We start from the raw sequence: 26,323 nt of genomic DNA on the forward strand, positions 1-26,323 counted from the left end.
TAAGATCAAGTATTAACCTTTTATTCTCATAATTTTTTTTTCTTATTTTCCATAAAAATGAGAAAGGCCAATTTTGTTTACTCTGTCGTGCAGACCTCTTTAAGGAGTCCCCAGATCTATTAAGGCACCTACTAGATTTGTGGCCTATGGAAATCTCCTCTCGTCGTCACAAGGTACAAATACACAAAACACATACTGACATGACTTCTTGCAGGTACAGCTGTCTTCAGCTGCTTTATTATTGCCCCTCTGCGGCACAATGGTGACGGTGGGTGCTGGAGCGACATCAGGAACGCCAGAAGGAGGAAGTCAGGAAGCCCTTGGGGACAGGAATCTCCCTGCGCTGCAGACATTTCTGGACGGGCAAAGATAAAGAAGACCAGACAACTCTCTGACGACACTGCTTCCAACACCGGACAGAATGTGGTGCGTAATACATAGTGGAAGATCAGCCATAAAAAAGAACAAAATCATGCCATTTACAGCAACATGAACGGATCTAGAGAGTGTCCGACGGACACTGACGGAAGTCCGACAAAGACAAATATCATACATTACTTACATGTGGAATCTAATAAAATGGTGCAAATGAACTGATTATAAAACGGAAATTAGAGTCACAGATGAAGAAAACAAACTGTGGTTACCAAGGGGGAAAAGGGAGAGGGATAAACTGGGAGATTGGGACTGACTTATACACACTACTATATATGAAATAGGTAATAAGAACCTTCTGTATAGCACATGGAACTCTACTCAATACTGTGTAATGACCTATATGGGAAAAGAATCTAAAAAAGAGTGGATACATGTATATGTGCCGACTAAGGTCCGTCTAGTCAAGGCTATGGTTTTTCCAGTGGTCATGTATGGATGTGAGAGTTGGACTGTGAAGAAGGCTGAGTGCCGAAGAATTGATGCCTTTGAAGTGTGGTGTTGGAGAAGACTCTTGAGAGTCCCTTGGACTGCAAGGAGATCCAACCAGTCCATTCTGAAGGAGATCAACCCTGGGATTTCTTTGGAAGGAATGATGCTAAAGCTGAAACTCCAATACTCTGGCCACCTCATGCGAAGAGTTGACTCCTTGGAAAAAGACTTTGATGCTGGGAGGGATTGGGGGCAGGAGAAGAAGGGGACAACCAAGGATGACATGGCTGGATGGCATCACTGACTCGATGGATGTGAGTCTGAGTGAACTCCGGGAGCTGGTGATGGACAGGGAGGCGTGGCGTGCTGCAATTCATGGGGTCGCAGAGTCGGACACGACTGAGCGACTGAACTGAACTGATACCTGATTCACTCTGCTATGCAACAGAAACCAACACAACATTGTATGTAAATTAACTACACTCCAATAAAACTTAGTTTAAAAGGTAAAGGCTGTGGTAAGACCTCTCCTGCATCAGCTGCAGTGGAGGGTAAAGGTCAGGCTGCCCTTGCATCTGTCCCACCCTCGTCTCCACACACTGGCCTCGCTGTTCACTACTGCTGTTTCTCCAACCGAGCTACTGAAGACTGGACGTCATCAGGCTGTCTTGGTAGATGTACCACAGGGTTCTCAATGATTTGTCAGAATTCACCTCTTAAACTTTTTTGGCACATGGAAAAAGGAAAGGAGTCTAACTCAAAGAACAGTCTGTTCTCATGAAGAAAAGTGACCAGTTCCCTAGACCTGAGACTGAGAAAAGAACCTTGGCCAAAACGCAAAAAAAAGTTATCAGTGAGCTAAGATTCATTAAGTATATTTTACATATATTTTATTCTGCACAGGCAGTAAGGACAATGACACACAGAAAAATAATGAAATGGCAGCCCTTAAGGTGAAGAGGGAATGACAAAAAGTAAGGGGGGGGGTGGTTTCCTGGTGGCCTAGAGGTTAGGACTCTGTGCTGTCATTGCTGAGGGTCTGGGTTCAATCCCTGGTAGGGGAATGAAGATCCTACAAAACACATAGCATAGCCAAAAAAACGCAGAGTTCAGAAAAATCAAGGGTAAGAGACTGCAATCAGTCTGGAAGGGAGGTCCAAGACTTGTCAGACACAGACACTGGAGGCCAGCAACAGTTTGGGATATGCTGGTCTAAGGGCACCTTACCTCCAAGAACTGCTTGAGGCGTATGAAGGAACCCATCTGCCCTGAGCTTGTGATGGCTTCAATCCTACAGGGAGAGAAAGAAGACAGTACCTATGGTTCACACACATCTTTTGGAGAAGGGTTAGGGACCTGCTCATCTGGAGGAAGTGGCAGAACGAATGATTCCCAGAGATGTCTTCTAGACTTAGAATGCTGTCACTCTGCTAAATGGTCTCAGCACTTTATTTCAGACAAAGGGGTAAAGGAGAAGAGAACACTGTTGCGTCTCAAGGTCTCTATCATCAGGTGAGATGGGTGTTGCCAATGCCTTTCTCCCTTCAGCGAGTTGAGAGGCATGAGAAAGGGCCTTGAAGTTGAATCCCCCAAAAGAGTCAAGCAAACTGGCTGATCAATCAGTTTCACCAACTGATTTACAGAGAGGGTTTGACTCCTTGGCTTCCTTCATGACTGCATGTTGTCACCATCCCAGATTATCTGGGAGAGTTTGGAAAACAAGAGAGTTTCAAATGGGATCTGAATCCAAGATGTTCCTGATTTTTTTAAATTTAGTCAATAATATTTAAGAGAGACTTAGTAGAGTTCAAAAGTGTTTATTCAAATAACGGAGAGGAGAAGGATGGGAGCTGAAGATGTCTCACTCAACACAAGTGCTTCTGACTGAGTCAGAAACAGTATATGAACTTCCCTGGTGGTACAATGGATAAGAGTCTGCCTGCCAATGCAGGGGACAGGGGTTTGATCCCTGATCTGGAAAGATTCCACATGCTGCGGAGCAGCTAAGCTCATGCCCTTGGAGCCCATGCTCCACAACAAGAGAAGCCATCTCCGCAAGAAACCCGCACACCACAATAAAGGAGAGACCCTGCTCAGAACAAATAGAGAAGGCCTGAGCACAGCAACAAAGACTCGGCGCAGCCAAAACAAATAAATAAAATAAAATAAATTTTTTAAAAAAGAAACAGCATGTGACAGCAGCCACAGGCATCTGATTTCATGGGTTTTTACCTACCAAATTCTCTGGTGTCTACTCAACAAGTCTAATACCTGGGGAAGTAGTCCTCTTTGATGAGAAGTATCATCTTCCAGAACTGGACCTGGTACTGCTTCATGAGGGCATTCCCACACACCTAGAGGGGAAGGTGTGCACCATCAGAGCAGGGAATGAAAATGCACACTCAGTCATAAAGGATAATCAGCCCTTTGCCTCTCATTCCTATCAAGAATTTCAGCCACAATGCCATTCAGCCAGCTAAGCAAGGGAATTAAAATCCAACTTTTTTCTGAAGCATTCTCACGTATGGTAATACCTCCATTTAACCAGACTGCCAGGTAGCCAGGTGTTTCAGAGGTCATGACTCAAACTTAACTTAGTTGATTTTAAAGGAATTAGCATTACTTCGCAACCTTGGTAATCAAGGTAGAAGGAGTACCATGTGTTTTCAATGACTCAAGATCAATGTTCATTTACTGTGACTGCAGGAGCTGTCAGGTGAGTAGAAACTGTTGACATTATGGGCCAAGTGGTCTCAGATTTGTTACGGCATGTGCTCCAAGCATTTATTCTTTAAGAACTGCCCCCTTTTCAAAGAAACCCTTATTCTTAGCCTAGAATGGGGGCCCCTTATAGGCAGACAGGACTGTATATAGCCTTCTAAATGAGACAGGTACCTGACCCAAGCTGGTTAATCTTATTTCCTCTCCTGTCTATTAGCAATCCCACTGATGGGACACTAGTCCCACTCCACTGGGTGAGCACACTGAGGCTGAGGGATACAGCCCAGGAGCATCTTCTCCACTGTGTGCCGAGCAGCAGAGAAAGGTGGCCTGCAGAGCAAGCGGGGGGCAACCTGCAGGAGGAGCGAACATGAGAAGACCATGCGGTCCCAGAAAGGGGCTGCCTTGGTCCCCGGCAACATTCCAGTTCCTGGTTCCAGGCCCTGGTAGGGTTCAACTGTGCATCCTACCCCCCATTCTCCAAGTGAGTCCCTTCCATATCCCCAAAGCAAATTCCTTTCCATCTGTACTGGGATGTACAGTTTCCTGTTCTTTATAATGACAAAACATCCACAGAGAGAAAGGAAAGTATACTGGGAAGAAAAACCCAAAGCTAGCTTTCTCTTGGGGCTTGGGAAAAAATTTGTAACACTGGCTTCTAGTGTTCACCATTAGTCTCTATTTGTCTATTTGTCATGTCATACAGCGGCCCACTGGCGCTCTCTTGTGTGATAATTGTACTACGTACCTCTAAGAAGTCAAAGAGGAGGGTAGCTGTCACATCTGACAGGGGCTCCATGTTTAAGATTTGTGCCAACCAGCGCCAACCATGATTTAAGCCATGAGGGTGAGTCTGGGAGCAGAGAGGCTTGGTCAGGATTTAATTTCATTTTATTAAGAGTTCTAAATTGCCAACGTTATCACCCAGCCATTACCAAGGGGACATGAACCCCCTGATCACCTAACCTAAGCACATACCACAGGGCAGAAACAACAGAGGCCAAACAAATTCTGTTTTTAAATATTGCAACACATTGGGACCCACATATTCTCCATTGGATTCCTTCAACACACAGCTGTCAGACTCAGTTTCAGGAATCCTAGTTACTCTTATAAACATTGCCATTTTATTAATTATTCCTGGTACCTTTAGCACAGCACCTGGGACATAGCAGGTGCACAGTAACAAGTCCTAGATTCAGTCAGCTTATATTCCTTTCTCTTTGGGTTTCCAAGTCCACTAACTTCTCCATCTCTCTAATCTCCATTCCTTGCAAAATGAACTAGGCAGGCAGGTCAAAGCCCTGGCCCTCTGCTGTGGCTCTGACATTGACAAGTGTGTACCATTACAACTTGCTAAGCCTCCGTCTGTCCCTCTGTGAAGTAAGCTATGTAACCTTGGTATGTAATTGGTCTCTAAGGCATCAATTAGTCTCTGAACAAATGATTCTGATGATCCAAAAGTTTCCTAATAATCAATACCCACTTCTCTAAAGAATACCTACGAAGCAGCGCTATTCTTTAACTTATCACATGATAGGACTGTTCCTCTCAAAGGTCGGTATTTCCTTCAAGTAAGATATACTAACATGGACGCTGGTCCGACCGATCATTATCCATAGTAACCCCTCTCTGCTACCTCTTGTCGGTTTCCATATGGCCACCGGAGCTGGATGATGGCAGCATAGAGACGGATCATCCCAGACATGCGCTTTAGAAAGTTGTCCTGCTGCTCTACTTTGGAATCCTTCACTTGGTAGCCAAGCATCCTATGTGGTAAGAAAAAATTCAATGTGATAGAGTCAAAGTGAGGGTGACCAATCCATTACTATTTATGGCAGAAGTAACAACATACCATTACATTTAGCATTATTACTAATACATTATTACACATGACTACATTGGTAGATGTAATTCTGCTTACAAAACACTCACATCCATTATCAAATCTGCAACATAAAAACCTTGAGAGGTTAAGTTCCCAGAAGGTAATGAATATTACAACCCCCATTTACAAACAATGAAAAACAATCTTTAAAGAGATGAACAAACTCCCCAGTTTTGAAAATCTATTAATAGTCACAACAAGGGTAAAATTCTAAGATCCCTGGATTCTAAATCCAGAATTCTTTCCGCTGTACTGTATTGATTATTGATACGTAAATCCACAAATTCTAAAAGCCACCCAGTTTGCATGAAAGACACTGTATTCTCTGACAGAATGTTCAAGGTACATAAGAGATGCTCTGAGGAGGGGAAATGAATCTCAGTTCTCTCTCTCTTCCTGGGGACAGTAAGGAGAACAACACTTCACCTCTGATAGTCTTCCAAAGCCATTCCCTCTTTGAATGCTGGATAGAAAGGAACAGAGTAAGGACACTTCTTGTGCAGGTGAGCCAAGATGAGGGCCCCTACTCTGGGGTGGAGCTCCCAGATCCCAGATGCCACGACCGCGATGGGGAATGCTGCTTCGTGATGGGAGGCCACTTCCTCCTCCCCTTGTTTCTGGGAGCACAGAGAGGGGAGAATTTAATTTCAAGAAAGCCTTAAAGGCTAGGCACCAGCCTCTTCTTCCCATACCTTTGGCAACAAGGTTTCTCACCACAAATTTCTCTGCCAGTTTGTACTGGACAAAGTCCAGGGCCTGTGGGTTAAGTGTGACAGACACGGAGCGCCCACCAGACTGGACAGCTTTTCCAGAAAGTAGGCTGTGGATCTTGTCAAAGATCTCCTTCAGCTTCGAGCCTGGGACGACAGAGATAGAGTCAGTGATACGATATGACTGCAGTCAATCTATTCTTTTCATCACTGCAATAACAAAGCCTCTGTATAAACCCAGCCCTACAGAAGTTCAGAGCCTAAAGCCAAAATACAGATGCAGAAAAATATATGACAATCAAATACAGGTTGTGGAGGATGTGAAAGTACATAGGGTGTGGTATTATTTTGAAGGAATTTATCATTGGTAGAATGAACTAATTCTGAAACCGACACATCAGAGAGATCAATAGTATAAAAATAGGTGCTGAATTGTTCCAGATGCTACGGGTATGGCTGATGTCCCTAAAGGAGTCACTTGTAACTCCGGGAAAACCTTCTAAAGAATCTCCAATTCACAGGGGCTTTCCCTCCTTCTCTTGGACCTACCTTCCTCCATAGAAGCTATTATTACATTCATATTATAGATCCTGTGTGCCCCACCTTCTACACTGGCTAGTTAGATCAGGATGAGTTGAGCTGAGCTGATCAGCCAGTTGACTGAGTCAGTTCCCTGAAGTGGCCAGTCCTGTGACACACACATATGTAAGCAGTGGTGCTGTCATGCGGACCAAAGAACAGCCGTCTACAAAAGGAGAATGAAGTGGGCAGAGGGAAGCCCAAGAGAAGAGAGAAAAGGGTCCTGACATTTCTGGCTCCTCAGATCCAGCCCCACTCCTGCCGTAGAAAACTGATTTATCTTTAGGACAAACCCCTCACTCTACCTATTCCTCCTTCCTTTCCCTTTTTTTGGTTTAAGCAGATATGAATTAGTTTCTATTATTTAAAATTGATGTTTGAATGAATACAGCATCTCCAATTTACCTGCCAAGTTCCTAATACCCTGTACCAAGTTCATAATCATTTAAAGAAATGTTTAAAAATCTCAGAAATATCCTCCCCAGACCACTGATTCAGTTTCATTGAAAAAACAGGGAAGAGGGGTGGCACATTTCTTAGGAATTAAGAGAAAAAGGAAGAAATCAAGAGTTAAATAATGAGATGTCATAGAAATTTCAAGGCCAACAATCCCCTGAAAACAGAAGCAGAGACTCTAACCTGAGATATTAAAATATATATGTTTCCATCAAATTTACTCAGCTCACATTCCTGCTAACCTATAACCCTACTATTTCTTTACTGATGGTTTCAGAGGGCCCCACTGGCCAAGTCCCCATCCAGCCCCTCTCCCTGTGCCCCTCCAATTAGGAAAATCAGATCCCAGCCCGGTGCCTGACATGGCCTCCCACATTCCGTATGCCACAATGGCACCATATCTGTCTTTAAATTCTGCTCCACATTTAACTACTCGTGGACATGCACCTCTGAAGAGGCAGGAATTAGGTCACCTCTTTCTCAGTCACTCCACACTTACTGAGCACTAACTCTGCAGAATGTCTGTGTCTGACAGGGCTGTAAGCTCTCACAGAGCTTATGATACTGATGGAAGCAAAGGGACACAGTTGTGAAATAGGCAGGAAAATCAAGAACCGCAAAACCAGAGCCTAATTAGATACAGACAATGACCCAGAGGAAGCAGTCATGGGGAGGACTCCCGGGTTCAGTTAAGGTGACTGAGTAGATAAGGTGCTTCTACTGGTTACTTAGAGCAAACCGGAAAAAAGGTGGGCGAGAGGAGGACGATGAGAGGCCAGCTGGGAACACTAAACCTGAGGAAGCTGAGAGATACCTAGGCAGAGCTGCCCTGCAGGTAGCTGGAGCAAGGTAACCTGAAGCTCAGAGGAAAGGAATGACCCGGAGACTGAGCTGGGTGTCATGTGTGCAGAGGTGAAGTTTGAAGCCAGGGGGTCTTAGAATGAGAACTGCAGGGTGAAAGCACATCCCCAGGACACACCTACCACCCAGGTGGGGGCAGGAGACTGAGGAGCCCACAAAAGAGAAAGAGAGGGAGGAGGAGAAGCCGGAAATTAATGTTACCTCAGAAGCCACAGGACTAGAAGTGATAGAGAAGGGAACAGTCAACAGAGCCAAAGGGTAACATGAAGATTAGAAAAGACTGAGAAAACACAAAATCAAAAGAAACAGGTTTTAGAATGTGAGTGACAAGCATGTTTAAAGGGAAAGGAGCGTGTAAAGAAAGTCATTTTGTAGAAAACAGAAGAGCTCTCTCTTGACGGAGATAGAAGGGGATGATAACGAGGCTCCTGAGGCTCATTTAGGGCCGAGGTGGAAGGGGAAGTGTGGGCTGGAAGGGTACTGCATTCTTTGAAACAGGATGGTTTCAAAGCAGGTAAATACAGCTGTGTATTACTGCAGCGGGTGGGTTGGGGGGTTGAGGGGAATCCTGAGGATCTTACACCTGATGTCTCAGTTTTCCAGACGAAGGAGGCATCAGGGGTGCCTGTGGTCAACTGAGGGGTAAAGACCGAGGACGAACCTGAGCAGACCAGAGAAAGTGTGGGACGACTGTCTGGTCAACCTTGCCCCTCAATGCCATGGCTATAAAGGAAATGGCACTTTCAATTCTAGAAAGTGATACATATTTACTTATTTAGACCTTGCTTTGTTCCAGAAGGAATTTCAGGCAGCAAAGTGATATGTAAGTTCAGTCACAGAGCCTCTCAAAGGCAAGAAGTGCAACTTTCCACGCTTTCTAGGTAACAAGTTAATCAAGGGAACCTGGATGGAGGTTAAGTCAGAGCAGCTTCCCAGCTGCACAAGCTCCCCAGCCATGTGGAGGCTTCTACATCTGAGCTCTGTGAAAATGAACCTCTGTTTCTAAAGAAGAAGAGGGGTCTTTCCCTCGTGTGGTTCTTCCTCTCTAAATTTCAGTCTCTCGAGAGACTGAGTAGGCATTCTCAGGGTTCTCATGTATTAACAAGCAGGTTTTGAGTCTGGAAAAGCTAACGTTGTAGGACATAAGCGAAGAATGCGGGTCACATCCTAGGCTCCCTAAGGGGTGCCTTCCCCAGTAACTTCCAATCGTAGCTAAGAGTCTTCCTAAATAATTTGCTACTAATACATAACTTATTTAAAAAGAAAAGAGTCAACAAACACATAATGATTACCTTCTACACGCAGAGAGTAAACTAGCCAAGGCACATAGCTTATACACCTGATCCAACAGTCAACATTTGCTCAGACATAATCTATTTATAGGAACCTTACAGACAAGTGGATTTGGAATCTCAATAAACACTGGTACAATGAGGTGAAAGGCCATGTTCTTAACTCTCTGACCAACCTGCAATGGTAGAGATCTGGCTCACTGGAATGGTGGCAGCCTTCTGGAGATCCATCTTGATCTTTTTGGCCTGCCAGAAGAAAGCAGTGAGAAGGCCAACAGTGTTTCGAAGAGCTGAGTAGATGCCATTAGGATTAGGGATGTGATGTGACAGGCAAGCTACATTTCTCGGGGCCATGAGGCTGTTGGGGGGGGGGGGGGGCACCATCAGGCCCAGAGAATGCCCAACTCCTGTCCCTCCTACCTGACTGTCTCTGCTGCTGCTCAGGCCCTCAAAGGCGAGCACACACCGACTGGAGGCCTCCTGCAGCTGCTGGTACCACTGCATCGTACTGTCTTGCACCTTCACCTGGAGGTCTGAAGAATCAAAGAAAGAGACTTCCATAAAAGGAGAATTTACTGAACACTTAGTATGAGCCAGGTACTGTTCTAACCAACTTAAGTAAAATTTATTGAATATTTAATATGAGTCAGGTACTGTTCTAATTACTTTATGTATGTATTAACTGCTTTCAGTCATAATAATCCTATAAGGTACATTCTATCATCTTCATTTTACAGATAAGGAAACAGGCATGGAAAGGTTAGGTAATTCGGCAAAGATACAATGCCAGGAAGTAGAAAAGCTAGATTCCCACAGATCTGACTCCAAAAGCAGCATTCTCAACCATTATGCTTTATCAATTCCCTCATGTTTAAACATATATTCTGTACACACTTAGCAGCAATATGTGGAATAGTATATCTACTAGGATTATGGAGAATTTCAAGTCCTCATGGCAAGTGTTGGAATCTGAAACCAGGCTCCACATCAATCAAAACTGAATGGAAATCATTAAAAGAACCGAATCTTACATTATGTAAAAGTTCTGATAAATTATCCTGTAGCTTAATACAGTATTCAAAACACGTTCTTGCTTCTTTTCACATTCTGAATTACACATCACATTAAAGGACCGTTTCCATACCAAGACCCACCTTCGTTTGGCTTCGCCCCTGGGCCCTGGTTGGGAACGGGGGACTCTTTGTGGGCCTCTGGCCTCTGCTGCATCTGTGACTCTTGCTGCTTTATCCGGGCCTCCTCTTCATCCCGCCTCCTCTTCTCCTCACAGGCCCTGCCAATCTCCTGATGCAAGTTCGAGAGGAGGTCGCGCATTTCCTGCAGCGCTCCCTCAGCCACAGCTTGGTCCTCTACGGTGGGAAAGCCATTCTGTCACAGTGACAGAAGCAGAGCTCAGTGGTTATTTCCTGAGCACCTGAGGTGCTGAATCATACATCATACAAGTCCATGTATTTCTAAACTGGAATTGTGCCAAGGGAGTACCCACGGTCAACATGTTGATACCTACTGCTTTCCTGTTCTCTTAAAGGTAATACGGATTTACCATCACATCCACAGTGCCAAAGGGTAGATCTTTCAATGCTCTCACCAACACTGGGAACCAGCCTGTGTTTTCTAATACCTTTTCCCACTAATAAGTGACATGGCTTTGTGAAGAAACACCCAATTTTAGATCTGGAGAAGAAAATGTTCAAGTGAGGTAGAAAACAGCTTGCTTGCTTTCTGCTGCAGCAACTACTACTGGGGCCACGTGCGAGGGACAGAGAAGCCAATGTGGTGTTCCCATTACACAGCTGAACAGCAAACTACAACAGACGACATGTTATACATCAAGTATATAAAGTTCATATGTTCTTAATGATAGTAAAAAACCAAACCAAAACAAAACCTCAAGTCACTGCAGGAAAATGCTAGGAAAGCAACGCTATACTCTGAAGACTGACCAAAGGAAAGACTCCTTCCTTCCCTACATAGACTGTGCTTAAGATAGTTTATGGGGAAATTTTCTTTGTAGTACAATTCTAGCTAAAAAGTATGGAAAAATGATCGAAAAACTTAAAATTTACCACCTCTAATGAAATAACAAATATGAGTAACGATCAGCAATGGCTACTAAATCATTAGCTAAAGACTCATTGAAATCTTTAAATTGGAAAATAACACTGACAGTTTCTGAGACCACCAGTTGACCTTAACATCACAGGTGGAAAGACCATCAGTACTCTATGCCTCCTAATGTGATTCATTAATAAATACACACCCCCAACTATGAAGTACTGCTGTGGGGGAAAAAAATCTAATGTGATCCGATCAAGCCTCTAGACTATGCTGTCCAGGAAGGCAGCACACATAGCCACACATGGCTCTTTACATTTAAATTAATTAAAAACTTTCTAAAAATTAAAATACATTTCTTCAGTCACACCAGTCACATTTCAAGTGCTCAATGGCTATGTGTAGTTACTACATGGCACAGATATGAATGTTTCCATCATCACAGAGAATTTTTAGCTCTGCCCTAGAGAAAGTTACAAATTCACAGAAATATAGAGAATAAAAGAACATATAAAAATACACCAAAGGGTTAGGGTTAGCAACTGCACTGAAATTTTCAGAATGTAGAAAATTCTATTCACAACAATCAGACTCTTCAACAATGGCAAAAAAAAAAAAAAAAAAAGGAGAGAGAGAGAAGGGAGGGGGAGTCTTGAGATTAAAAGACTTAATTAAGTAACAGACACAGCACACCAAAAAGTTGAACTGAGTATGGATGCTAATTTTCCAATCAGTTATAAAAAACATTATTGAGATAACTGGAGAGATTTGAACACTCACTAGATATTTGATCATATTGAAGAAATTATTAGTCTTTTAGGTATGCTATTAGTATTTTGGTTATGTTAATATAGAGTTTTAGCTTTCAGAGATACACACTAAAGAACTTTCCAGGTGAAGCAGTAGGTCTGAGATTTGCTGTAAACCGTCTGAGGGAAGGGATACAGGTGGCACCATAGACAAAATGAGACTGCCACGTATGGATTCTTGAGGAAGCTGGGGAATGGGTGCCCAATGTACATTATGCTCTTCTCTCCACTTCTGTGTAGGTTTGATATTTTTCAAAAAGGAGGATGAACAAAAACCAAAGAGAGATTTGAAAGATAACAATAAACTTCTGCCTTAAATGTGATGAATGCTTAAAGTTCTTTCTTTCTACAGCCACACCATGTACCCTATGGGATCTTAGTTCCCCACCAAGGGACTGAACCTGGGCCCTTGGCAGTGAAAGCACTGAGTCCCAACCACTGGACCACTAGGGAATTCCCAGTGCTTAAAGTTCTTAACATTTAGAATTCATACAAGTTGATTTTTTTAAAACACAAACTCTCTTAGAGATATGAACTAAGGACAAAGAACATACAATTCATAAAAGTGTGAACTGGTACAACTTTGGGATATTAACAGTTTAACAATAAGTGTTTTCAATAAATTTGGTATGGTTATATTGGAAGTTATGTGATTTCATCTGTTCAAATATTTGGGCTTCCCTGATAGTTCAGTTGGTAAAAATCTACCTGCAATGCAGTAAACCCTGGTTCAATTCCTGGGTCAGGAAGATCCACTGGAGAAGGGATAGTTTACCTATATTTACTGAATACCTATTACATGTCAATAGTTGCAGTTTTTAACACTGCCTTACAAACACCAAAATATGTCATGATTATAGTAATTATGCTTTCAAAATATCATGTTAACTGAAAAAAGCAATATACATTTCTGTAAGGTTTTAATTTTTATCATAAACATGGCAGGTGTCCAGTATATATTAATGAACTAAAGTGTACTGCAATTAGGCAAAACAAATATTTTTTTAACCTAAGGTAAGAAACTATTTATAGAAGCCCAATTAGGGTGGGGAATCTCACTCACTCACTCACTCACACATACACACACACACACACTCTCTGTCAGAGAAGAAATAAATGCACACACACACACACACTGTCAGAGGAGGAATAAATGCACACGCATGCATGCACACACACACACATACTCTGTCAAAAAATAAATGCTAACTGTGGTTATCTCCAGGTAAGAGGATGACAAGTGATAACAAGCAGGTAATATTTTAAAATCACAAAACCATTTTGCTTTTAAAGCTCTTCATTTCAAAGACAGGAGAGAGAGTATTCCTGAAGCCCCCTCACCTCAGAACTGGATCGGATGATCCCTGAGACAAGACTGCACAGCTGGTTGCCTCGGGTCCGGAAGGCAGACAGGTCGACCTGGAGCAGGTCCCTGTGCTGGTCCGAGGCGTCCAGCTGCTGGCTGAGGTGCAGCACCTCCTCCTGCAGGGCGTAGAGGCCGCGAAGGCGGGCCTGGCCTTCTTCCTTCCGGAGCCGCTCCTGCTCCTCTTGCTTCAGGCGCTGCTGCTCTGCTTCCCGCAGCTTCAGGTTGAGGATCTACAGAAAGGACTGTCAAGTTAAAGGGCTCCTGGGACTTCTCCTTCTACATTCTTCCAGTCCCACACAGACTGCCTGTTCTCACAGATGGGCCCCAAGTCAGCCACAGAGCGGTGTGACAGGGGCTGGGTCCTCTATGACTGCCAGACAGTGAACACCCACACGGACTCTCCTGGGCACTGACCTTTGCTCTGTGACGATGCTCAGCTTTCAGCTTCTCTTGCTGCCCCAGGGCTTCTCTGGAGCTGAACGAAAAATGGAGGGAGGAAGAGTCAGGGATGCTTCCTAAAATTGTTCTGCCTCTCCTAAAAGCTTCCTCTCTTTGATTTGCATTGGTCATCGTTCCAAGGTTGAACCTTTTTCTAGGTTATAAGCTTCTCTGGCTATTTTATTTTGGCATGTAAGGACTCAGATTCTTCCCTCTGGGTTTTATGTTGGGAAAGAGCTCTGGTTGACCATGCTGACATTCCCCTTGTAATTCAGGGAGACTCACCTCTTCTCCATTACTTCCCGTAAGTCCTGGAATTCTTTATGATGTTTCAGTTCCTTTCGTTCATCAAACCGCTTCAGCTGTTCAGATGCCATCTCAGAAAGGGCCCGCACCTTCTTCTCCTGCTCCTCCTGCCACTGCCTCAAGCCCTCCTGCAAAGGGTCAGTATCTGCTCTCTGGAGCTCCATTATACCCTACTCATCTACCCCTGTGAGATGCCCTCCCATCAGGCTTTAACCCCATCAAAGATACTCCAGGGCATGGAATCATCTTCCTACTTCTCAAAATCTTTGCTTGAGTCACCTGTCTCCTTTGGGTCAATCTTTTAATTCAGCTGTTGTGGAAAGCTTTCCAATTTGCTCCATACTCTTCCTGTCACTCCAGCATAAGCTAAGAATGGATGGGATTTTACCAATATATTATCAAATAGCCCTGCACCTTTAACTTTCCATCCTGTGCATTCTTTTTTTTTTGCCTTGCCCTGTGGCTTGTGGGATCTTAGCTCTCCCACCAGGGATCAAACCTGGGTTCTCGGCAGTGAAGGCAGGGTGTCCTGACAACCAGACTGCCAGGGAATTTCCATCCTGTGTATTCTGATGAGGGCTACAGGGTCATCTAAAGAAATTCATATTCTAATTCTATAACTATGCTATTCCTATCTCACTCCTTTCCGTAAGTTATTATCTCTGCCTAGATTCTTTCCCTCCTTCTTCACTTAGGAACATCCCTTTCTTATATACCTAAAGGTACCAGGTATTTCATTTATTATTCACAAGAGTAAGGCAATTAGACATTTTAACTATCAAAATTTAAAGTGTACATATCCTCTGACACTTGTTCCATTTTACGAACTTGTCCTGAGGAAATAGTTGCCTATGTGTACAATGATATATGCATAAGGATGTTCATTACAGCCCTGTTGATAATGGCAATGAATTTGAAACAATTTAGATCAACAGGGAAATAAGTATAATAGGTCATACTAGAGAATACTCTGTAGTCTTTAAAGAGAATGACATACTATATATATATATATATAGAGGCATGGAAATACATCAAAACATACTGTTAATAGATATCAAATATGCTATTCTGAAACTTATTTTGTAGCATGAGGGAGATTATCGGCAGTGAAAAACTTTCTACTTAGGTCTGGAAGACAGAAAGTCCATGGACAAGTGATGACTGACACAGCAGAGCTGAGAAAACCTGAACACACACAAACTCTCTGTCTCTCTCTAACCATTTCTCACCATCTCCACTGCTACATCCTTGAATCTAAGCAATCATCATCCTTTTTCATCCAGTGTCAAAGTGACGGCTTCGGTAAGTGTTGCTCTCTCTTACTCAGACTAGAACAGCCTTCTAACTATATTTCATTCATTTTTCTTGCTTACTTCTGCCTCTCCCTCCAGCAAATAAACTCTATGGATTGTGTCTCCTTTGTTCATTGTTTTATCTAGACCTACATTCTAAAGGAGATCAGTCCTGGGTGTTCATTGGAAGGACTGATGCTGAAGCTGAAACTCCAATACTCTGGCTACTTCATGCGAAGAGCTGACTCACTGGAAAAGACCCTGATGCTGGGAGCGACTGGGGGCAGGAGGAGAAGGGGACGACAGAGGATGAGACGGCTGGATGGCATCACCGACTTGATGGACATGAGTCTGAGTAAACTCCGGGAGTTGGTGATGGACAGGGAGGCCTGGGGTCGCAAGAGTCAGACACGACTGAGTGACTGAACTGAATTGAGAACAAAAGTGCTCAATAAATATTTGGTGATTCCATGAATAAACGGATGAGGGTAGGTGCTAGAATTTCACTTTATAAACTCACCTATCAGTAAAAATTTTTACAAAAGCAGCAGTTTTTCTAATAAAAAAAGTAGTCACCTGAAAGTATCACAACATTGTTAATCGGCTATACCCTATAGAAATTTAGAAAAATAATAAAGTTAAATAAACATTAAAATAGTGTTATCCTTTTTTCAAGAAGCTGTTAAGGTCCATCTCCTCAGTATAACCTTATCTGACAATGCAGATCATCTTCAAATTCTGGAAAAGTAAATGGAAGCCAGGAAAGTCTCAGTAATCTTCCTACGGTCACAGGTAAAATAGAAGAGCTAGGACCTGAAGCCAGTTTTGACTTCAGAGAGTTTACTCGTGACTGTTACATTATAACTATCTCCCTAACTGAAATGAAGCCACTAGTAGGTGGGGCACGATGATCAGCATATGGTGGACATTCTTAGTCCCTGAGGAATTGCGTTTGAATGTGGCTCCCTAGGGTTAATGTCAAGCCTGTCTTACTTCATGGGTTACTTACTGCCCCTTTCATTCTGTGCACCAGCTCATACATTCGGATGCAGCCTTCCACTTTCATCCCCCGGGGGGACTGAAGTACCATAGGTTCTGTATGTGGAGACTCATGTTTGTCCTGTATAGACAGAAGATGGAAAAATTAAGCTTTCAAGATGGTCAAGTTGGTATTACTCTGTCTAAACAAAAGTCACATCCCTGCTTACAATCAGCAACCAATAACAACAAAACATTTAGGTTAGAACCAAGGTGCTTTTTGTGATATTGACCTTATTCTAATTGTTCTCCTTAGCAAATTAAGTGGGTGTTTTTGCTTTGGACAGGTTTTTTTTGTTATTTTTTTGCTTGCTTCTTTATTTTGATATGCCCAGTGTATTTCCCCCCCCCCCTTTTCCTTTTCTAATAAGTGTCCATTTTTGCTGGGGTGGGTTGGACACAGATACCCCAGCCCACATTGCCAGTTCATCCATGCCCCCTAGCCTCAAGGGTCAGGAGGCATGAGATCAGCCGAGCAATCAGAATACCCTATCCCTCTGTACCCAGTGTCTACTTTAGGAATGAGGCTTATGACTTAAGCCAGAGTCTACCTCTGAACTTTTCTTTTTATATATATTTATTTTTAGTTGATTGATGACTGCTTTACAAACTTCTGAACTTTTCCGATGGAGCTTTTTTGGATGGCTTTCTCCTCTTCTGGGGATGCTAACCTAAGAAGGTATCTGTCTAGGGCTGACATCCTGCCACACAGTCTATCTGAAAGATGAAATCAAGAAGTTACACAGAACTGAAAGAAGAGAAGCAAAGCCCTGTGTTTGAGTTACTGGATCAAGTCAGAAATAACATCAAGGAGAGACAAGCAGAAAATAGATCCTCCAGATCTCACTGATTCCACATTCCTAGACTTCCTGGTTATATGAGGTATTAAATTTCTCCCCTGACCCCCTTGTTTCGTTTAAGCTAGTTTAAACTAGGTTTTCTGTTACTTAAATATCAGAAATTCCTAATGATACAATTCGTTATTTAAAGCCATCCAAAACTTTACTTAAACCTTCAGAATTATGGAATTTTACACCTGGAGAGGCCCTCAACAATTTAGTCCAGTACCAGACTTACAGATGAAGAAACTGAGGGAAGGAGGGAAGAAACTGTAGGGAAAGAGGCATCTTTCCTCAGATGCCTGTCTGAAGGTATGCCACAATACTGGCATGATCAGAACTAGAAACTGCTGCCTCTGAGAAGCGGCTCACAGAAACTTTTTTTTCATCTCGAAATAATTATAATCCAAAGAAAGTTACAAAAAGTGTACAGGGAGGCTCATGCACTCTATATTTACCCAGTTTCCTCAAATAGTAACATCTTTCATAAATACAGCAAAATATCAAAAACAGTAAACTGATGGTACAAGTCACATAACTTGTTCAGATTTCACCAGTTCTGAGAGGAATTCATTTGGGTATGTGTAGTTTTATGCCATTTTGTCTTATGTATAACCATGATTATAAAGGGCAGAACTGTTCACCACAGGGATCCATGATGCCACACCTTTACACCTCTTACCTGTTCTCCAACTCTATAATGACAGTATTTCAACAACCTTAAATAAATGGAACCACATGGCACAAAATCTTTTTTCTTTTGGCTGCTCCATGTAGGATCTTAATTCTCCAACCAGGGATCAAACCTGCATCCCCTGCACTGGAAGCCTTCATCCTAGTTTTAATTTGCATTTCCTTTAATGGCTAATGACTGAACATATTTTCGTGTACTTATTTTGTCACCTATATATTGCCTCAGGTGAGAATGTCTGTTCATATCCTTTGGTCATTTTCTAAGTTTCTGTTTAACCTTTGAGAGTTTTAAAAATATACTCTAGATATATAGACCTTTGTCAGACATGTGATTTGCAACTATTTTCTTCCAGTCACGAGTTTATTATTTTTCTACTGAGAATTTTGTTTTAAATATTTACTTATTTATTTGGCTGTGCAGAGTCTTGCAGCACGTGGGATCTAGTTCCCTGACCAGGGATCAAACCCAGCCCCTCTGTACTGTGAGGAGTTTTAGTCACTGGACCATCAGGAAAGTCCCAAGGTGTTTTATTTGATGAGGTCCAATGTATTAATTTTTCCTTTTATGGATTTAGTTTTTAGTGTCAAATCTAAAAACCCTTCAACTGGCCCTAGGTTCTGATTATGTTTTTTCCTCCTAAAGTCTCATAGTTTTACATTTTGCGTTAATTTTTATATAAATTATGAGGTTTAGATTGAAGTTCATTTTTGCACCTATGATGTTCAATTGCTAGATTTAAAGCTTAGTATTTTAAAGATGAGGTACAAAATATAAACTAAAAAGTAAACTTCTTATGCATGGAATCATGCAGTCTTTCATAATATGAATAACCATCTCTGTCCTGTATTACTTTTTAGGATTATTATTTACTGTACAATAAATTGTTACTTATTGCAAGTAACTCTCACAAAGACATTTCCCCAAAGAAGTTATACAAATGGCTAATAAGAACATGAAAATACGCACCACATCGCTAATCATTAGGGAAATGCAAATCAAAACCATAAGGAGATATACTTCTTCCCCACTAGGATGGATACTATGGGGGGAAAAAAACCAACAGTAAATAACAAATATTAGCAAAGGTATGGCGAAATTGAAACCCTTGTGCACTGCTAGTAGCAATAAAATGGTACAGCTGCTGTGGAAAACAATACGATGGGTCCTCAAAACTTTAAACATAGAATTACCACATGATCCATCAATTCCACTTCTGGGTGGAATTCCAAAGAAGTGAAAACAGCTACTCAAACTAATAGATGTACATGCATGTTCATAGCGGTACTAGTCACCAACAGCCAAAAGGTGGAAGCAATCCAAATGTTCAGTAACAGATGAATACAGCGGAATATTATTTAGCCTTAAAAGGAAGGAAATTCTAACACATGCTACAACATGGATGAACCCCTGAAGACAGTATGCTAAGTGAAATAAACCAGTCACAAAATGACATATATGATTCCACTTATATGAAGTATGTAGAATTGTCAAATTCATGATGGTTTTTAGAGACTGGGGATGGGAGGAAATCAGGAGTCACTGATTAATGAGTATTCTTAGTTTGGGATGATGAAAAAGTTCTGGAGATGGATAGTGGTGATGGTTATACAACACTATGAATGTGCTTAATGCCACTGAATTGTGACATTCAGCTCAGTTCAGTTCAGTCGCTCAGTCGTGTCCGACTCTCTGCGACCCCATGAATTGTAGCACACCAGGCCTCCCTGTCCATGACCAACTCCTGGAGTTCACTCAGACTCACGTCCATCGAGTCCGTGATGCCATCCAGCCATCTCATCCTCTGTCGTCCCCTTCTCCTCCTGCCCCCAATCCCTTCCAGCATCAGAGTCTTTTCCAATGAGTCAACTCTTCTCATGAGGTGGCCAAAGTACTGGAGTTTCAGCTTTAGCATCATTCCTTCCAAAGAAATCCCAGGGTTGATTTCCTTCAGAATGGACTGGTTGGATCTCCTTGCAGTCCAAGGGACTCTCAAGAGTCTTCTCCAACACCACACTTCAAAAGCATCAATTCTTCGGCACTCAGCCTTCTTCACAGTCCAACTCTCACAGCCATACATGACCACAGGAAAAACCATAGCCTTGACTAGACGGACCTTAGTAGGCAAAGTAATGTCTCTGCTTTTGAATATGCTATCTAGGTTGGTCATAACTTTTCTTCCAAGGAGTAAGCGTCTTTTAATTTCATGGCTGCAGTCACCATCTGCAGTGATTTTGGAGCCCTGAAAAATAAAGTCTGACACTGTTTCCACTGTTTCCTCATCTATTTGCCATGAAGTGATGGGACCAGATGCCATGATCTTCGTTTTCTGAATGTTGAGCTTTAAGCCAACTTTTTCACTCTCCTCTTTCACTTTCATCAAGAGGCTTTTAGTTCCTCTTCAATTTCTGCCATAAGCATGGTATCATCTGCATATCTGAGGTTATTGATATTTCTCCCAGCAATCTTGATTCCAGCTTGTGTTTCTTCCAGTCCAGCGTTTCTCATGATGTACTCTGCACAGAAGTTAAATAAGCAGGGTGACAATATACAGCCTTGATGTACTCCTTTTCCTATTTGGAACCAGTCTGTTGTTCCATGTCCAGTTCTAACTGTTGCTTCCTGACCTGCATACAGATTTCTCAAGAGGCAGATCAGGTGGTCTGGTATTGCCATCTCTTTCAGAATTTTCCACAGTTTATTGTGATCCACACAGTCAAAGGCTTTGGCATAGTCAATAAAGCAGAAATAGATGTTTTTCTGGAACTCTCTTGCTTTTTCCATGATCCAGCGGATGTTGGCAATTTGATCTCTGGTTCCTCTGCCTTTTCTAAAACCAGCTTGAACATCAGAAGTTTACGGTTCACGTACTGCTGAAGCCTGGCTTGGAGAATTTTGAGCATTACTTTACTAGCATGTGAGATGAGTGCAACTGTGTGGTAGTTTGAGCATTCTTTGTTAAAAATGGTTAAATGGTAAATTTTACGTCATGAATATTTTGGTAATTTTAAAAAAAAACGTTTGCACCCTTTTATCTTTGATGCTTGTTATTAGGGCATTTATTTTAAGACAGCTAGAAGATATACTTCAAGATAAAAAAGAGAAAGATCTCTCTGCAGAGAGTTTTTCAGAAGAGTATCTTTAAAAGCAATGAAATGGAAAAACATACATGCTAAATAAAAGGAATAGTTCAATAAATTACAGGATATCCTGTAAGTAGATATTTACAAAGGTGGAAATAACATAAACAAATAATTCAAATAGTTTGCAAACAAAGTAAAGTCAGGAAGGAAAATTAGAACACGAAAGTACACATACAATTTAATTATGCAAAGGTATAAGGATGCAGGCTTATGAGACTGGAAAGGAGTAACTGTTGACTGAAATGATGAGATCATAGGAAGATTTAACTTCTTCCTTTTGATGCAATGTTTCCAGTAACCAAAACTTTTCAGTGAGTATGAACAAAAAGAACTTTTGTCTTTTGGAACCCAAACATGAAAAATATAATCTCTACCTTTCTAAAGAGTTGCCTAGTCTTATTCTGCTGACACAAAAACCTTGCAAAAGCAAAATAATGCTATAATGCATTATTTTAGTTTAGAAGGCTTTTCTTCTTTATATCCTTAGGCCAAATACTACTTCCTATATCTTACTTTGATCCAGAAGGATTCAATGCTGCGTATAAAGAACATAAATATAATAACAAGCACAAATTAAGTCAGAAAACATATTAAACATAATGAGGCAGATATATAGAGACAGAGACAGGAAATGAATCATCTGTAAGATATATTGTCAAGTGGAAAAACAGAAACCAATGAAAACAAACAGGATACACAATAGTTTATTCTAGCAACTTTGTTTAAAAAGAAAGAAAAAAAAACCAAACAGAAATTAAGAAAAAGAAGTACACATGGGAACCTCTCTGACCACCCAGTGGTTAAGACTCTGCGCTCCCAATCTAGGGGGCAAGTGTTTGATCCGTGGTCAGAAAACTAAGATCCCACATGCCACAGTGTGGTCAAACAGATTAATTTAAAAAAAATACAATTACCAAAAAGAAAATACATATGTTCTTACATATCTGTACTTATTCAAACTAACTCTGGAAACAGGAAGAAAGAGAAGAGCAAAGCACAGCACAGCATCAATAACAATTTGTTTTTAAGTGGGAGAACTATCTTATCCTCTGTTGCCCTCTCCTCCTCTTGCCCTCAATGGAGATGACAGAGGATGAGACGGTTAGATGGCAAACTCAATGGACATGAGTTTGACCAAACTCCAGGAGATAGTGAAGGACAGGGAAGCCTGGCACGCTACAGTTCATGGGACTGCCGAGTCGGACACAACTCAGCGACTGGACAGCAATAACAACAAGTAAGAGAAACAAAGGCAGGAACAAAATCAAACCAAAAAGGTACAGACTCATTTGGAACCAATGATAAGGTTAAGAGCAAGTATAAAATTTACTCAGTCTTCCAGCAGGCAACAACAAAAAGGGAGACCTTAAGAGTTAAACAAATGTAATGCTTATGAAAAAAAACAATCTAACTGCTCAAGAAATTAACCACTATTCTTGGTACTGAGAAGAATTTCTCTCTCTGGTCTTCATAAAAAGATGTGGTAAACACTGTTCCTACAAATAGCTACATGAAGAAGCAGCAATCATTACTTTCTCAGAGTAAAGTCATTGTAGTATGACAATGATATTATAAGTAGACACTTCAACTTTGCAGCCACCATTGCCTTCTGTCCTAAGCTGAGTAAAAACCTTACCTTGGTTCCATTTGATATTGCTGAGGAGACTGGTGAGAAGGCAGGGTTTCTGAGAGGAGATCTGGGAACAGATGAAGGCTGGTTGAGGGCTGAAGTAGACACAGAGGATGCTGACGTCTCAGAGGGAGGTGCGTTCTTTTGTATGTGGGGCAGGACATGATCTACTACCCATCCGGAATAAGAAGACAGCTTGGGAAGAGACATACATTCTTGTAAAACATCCTAGAAGACAAGAAAAAGGTTAAGTCCAACTTGCATGTTAACTGATCTAAGCAACCAAAAAATAATTTGGTCCTTATAATCCACTATATGCTTTACTGAAAACTTAAGGAGTCCTAATAAGCATTAATATATACATACATACGAAGACCCAAAGTAGCTGTATTAACAATCAGAGATGAAAAGAAAGTACAGTAGTTTCGTGATAATGATCTTGACTACTATCTTTTTAGAGTATCAGACTAAACAATCCTAACTGTAGAAAAAGGAACAGTTCACAAAGATGGTCGTTAAAGTAGACCTGAAAGCAATCTAAAACGTTGGAATGAAAAAGAACACATGAGGAATTTTGAAGTAAACTATGGCATACACACACAACATGAGTTTGAGTGAACTCCAGGAGTTGGTGATCGACAGGGAGGCCTGGCGTGCTGCGATTCGTGGGGTCGCAAAGAGTCGGACATGACTGAGTGACTGAACTGAACTGATGGCATACACACTCAGTGAATATTAGTCATTTAAAAGTGCTGACTGTGAATTCTCTGTAAGATTTAATTTTTTCCAGTTTTATTGAAAAACAGACATACGTCACTATAAAAGTTAAGGTGTAAATATGATGGTTTGATTTACATAGATTATAAAATGATTAAATAGATTCAGCTAACATCCATCTTATCACATGAGTGCACGGGTGCCAAGTCGGTTCAGCCGTGTGCACCTCTTTGTGACCCTATGGACTATAGCCTGGTAGGCTCCTCTGTCCATGGGATTCTCCATGCAAGAATACTGGAGTGGGCTGCTGTGTTCTCCTCTAGAAGATCTTCCCGACCCAGAGACCGAACCCACATCTCTTACACCTGCACTGGCAGGCGGGTTCTTTACCACTAGTGCCACCTGGAAAGCCCATCTTCTCATACAGGTAAAATCAAAAGAAAGAAAAAAGGACTCTCAACATGTACTCTCTTAACTTTCTTATATATGGTATAGCTGTGTTAGCTACAGTCATCAAATTGTATCTTACATCCCTAGTACCTTTCTTTTTGGATGCCATTTCAAAAGGTGTTTTTTTTGTTTACTTTACGTTTCTGATGTTTCATTGTTAGTGTAAAGAAATGCAACAGATTTCTGAGTGTTCATCTTGTATCCTGCTCCCCTGCTGAATTCATTTATCAGTTCAAGCAGTTCTTGGGTGGAGTCTTTAGGGTTTTTTACATACAGTATCATGGCAGCTGTATATAATGACAATTTTACCTCTTCCCTTCCAATTTGGATACCTTTTTATTTTTTCTTGTCTAACTGCTGTGGCCAAGACTTACAATACTATATTGGACAGAAGTAGTGAGACTGGGCATCACTGTCTCATTTCAGGTTTTAGTAGCAAGTTTTTCAGCTTTTTACAACTATCGAGTATTGTGCTGGCATGTGAGTACCGTCATAAGTAGCTTTTATTATGTTAAGATATGTTCCTTCTACACACACTTTGGTAAGAATAGATTTTTGTCATGAATGGATGCTGAATTTGAGTCAACAACTTCCTCCTCATTCTTTACACCAAAACAAATTCCAGAAGCAATGCTTCAAATGTAAAACTAAAACCACACACACAAAAAACACCATAAAACAGAAAAAAATTTTAACTGACAAACTAGAAAAAAATATGCAATATATAACTCAAATAAAGTAATATTATTATCCCTAATACTTACAAACTACTGGCAAAATCCCAACAAGAAAATGAGTAAAATGAGCCTAAGAGATATATACTGGCAATTCAAAAATAAAGATATAAAATTGTCTCTTAACACCATTTGGGCCCATAACAGAAAAGGTTGATTAAGGGAGAAGTCACCAATAAATGCTAAGAGTGGAGGTTTGACAAAATACTAATTACGTCAAAGAGAAAATGATGAATTTTAAGTGAAAATATCTGGCAGATATCATTCTGATCAACTGATAAGTGTAAGCATCACAAGTGCTGGGATGGGCTGAATCATTTATGTGCTACGGATTTAAGTTACTGAGAACACCTCATCATTTCTGCGTTATTTGTGCCAAGAATGCATAACCTGAGTAGACATCGAACAGATTCATGATAGAACTCATCCTACAGAATGTAAGGTATATATAGTCTTTAAAACTGTCGAAGACAAACAGAGAAATGCTTTAGAAGTGCTATATATTTCCGTCTGAAGAGACTTCATATTTGTAGTTAGATTACGAGCAACTCGGGAAAAGGCTATGCCTTAAATATCGCGACATTCCCCACCTGCGCGGTCTATTACAGGGTTTAGCACATTAGATGCAGCGACCACGCCCCCATTGTTTCCAGGTGTGCCGGATGTCACCTAAAAATTTGGTCAAGGTAAGAGGAGAAGGGCGCGCGCCACAGAGGAAGAGACGGTTGGATGGCATCACTGACTCAATGCACATGAGTCTGAGCAAGCTCCGGGAGATAGTGAACGACAGGGAAGCCTGGGGTGCTGCCGTCGCCGAGTCAGGCACGAGTGAGCGACTGAACCACCACCACCACCACCAACAACAACCGTTCACCGCTCAATCCGCATTTCCCAACACAAGAGACGCGCAGTGATAAACTGACCCTGAGAGGCCAGGGCTGCTTTGACAACCAAAGCGGAGGCGCCTAACTTCGGCAGCGGGGAGCAATGAAGCCTTCAGAGAAGAGCATTTCTGAAGGGGAGCTCCTGAGAAGCTAGAATAGTGGTGAGAGACAGAGCAGAAACTCTAGGACACGGCGACGCACACACAGGAACCAAGAAGCGGACGCGTGTTGTGACAAAGAACGCAGGGGCTCCTCGGAGGAGCGCTTGACAAAGGCTAAGGAAGGGCAGAGGCCCCTGACGAGCGGCGGGTGGGACCGCCGCCCGCTTAGGGGCCACTGCTCACCTCACCCCGCAGCAGCCAATCGCGGTCGTAGCAGAGGCGACCTTTGTCGGAACTGCGCAGAGCCTGCAGAGTTTCCCAGCAGCGACCCTCAGAAGGCATGGCCTGCCCAGCTAGATCTTTAGACGCGCCGCTTGTGACAAAACAAGTCCTCGAATCAGCCGCCCGGAAACAGGCCCTAGCTTCCGCTTCCGGGGC

The 26,323-nt window shown here is 41.9% G+C and overlaps 1 protein-coding gene across 2 annotated transcripts; it reads right to left on the bottom strand.

Annotated features, from left to right (window-relative positions):
• Positions 1-26,305, bottom strand: GLE1 (GLE1 RNA export mediator). 2 transcript variants are annotated; one of them, XM_004005598.6, is made up of 16 exons: positions 26,129-26,305; positions 23,006-23,227; positions 16,668-16,778; positions 14,346-14,494; positions 14,037-14,097; positions 13,598-13,852; positions 10,529-10,760; positions 9,795-9,907; positions 9,551-9,620; positions 6,191-6,333; positions 5,903-6,093; positions 5,228-5,357; positions 4,337-4,441; positions 3,139-3,221; positions 2,095-2,158; positions 1-355 (listed from the first exon to the last, which is right to left on the bottom strand). In XM_004005598.6, exons 1-16 carry the CDS (start codon positions 26,225-26,227, stop codon positions 287-289), a joined length of 2,097 nt encoding a protein of 698 aa, XP_004005647.1. In that variant the 5' UTR covers positions 26,228-26,305; the 3' UTR covers positions 1-286. The 2 variants fall into 2 exon arrangements, with proteins under 2 accessions (XP_004005647.1, XP_060267759.1); XM_060411776.1 differs by lacking the exon at positions 1-355 and adding an exon at positions 1,741-1,939.
• Between the last annotated feature and the right edge of the window lie 18 nt (positions 26,306-26,323).

This window comes from Ovis aries, chromosome 3, assembly GCF_016772045.2.
Source record: "Ovis aries strain OAR_USU_Benz2616 breed Rambouillet chromosome 3, ARS-UI_Ramb_v3.0, whole genome shotgun sequence".
In the NCBI taxonomy this organism is placed as follows: Eukaryota; Metazoa; Chordata; class Mammalia; order Artiodactyla; family Bovidae; genus Ovis; species Ovis aries.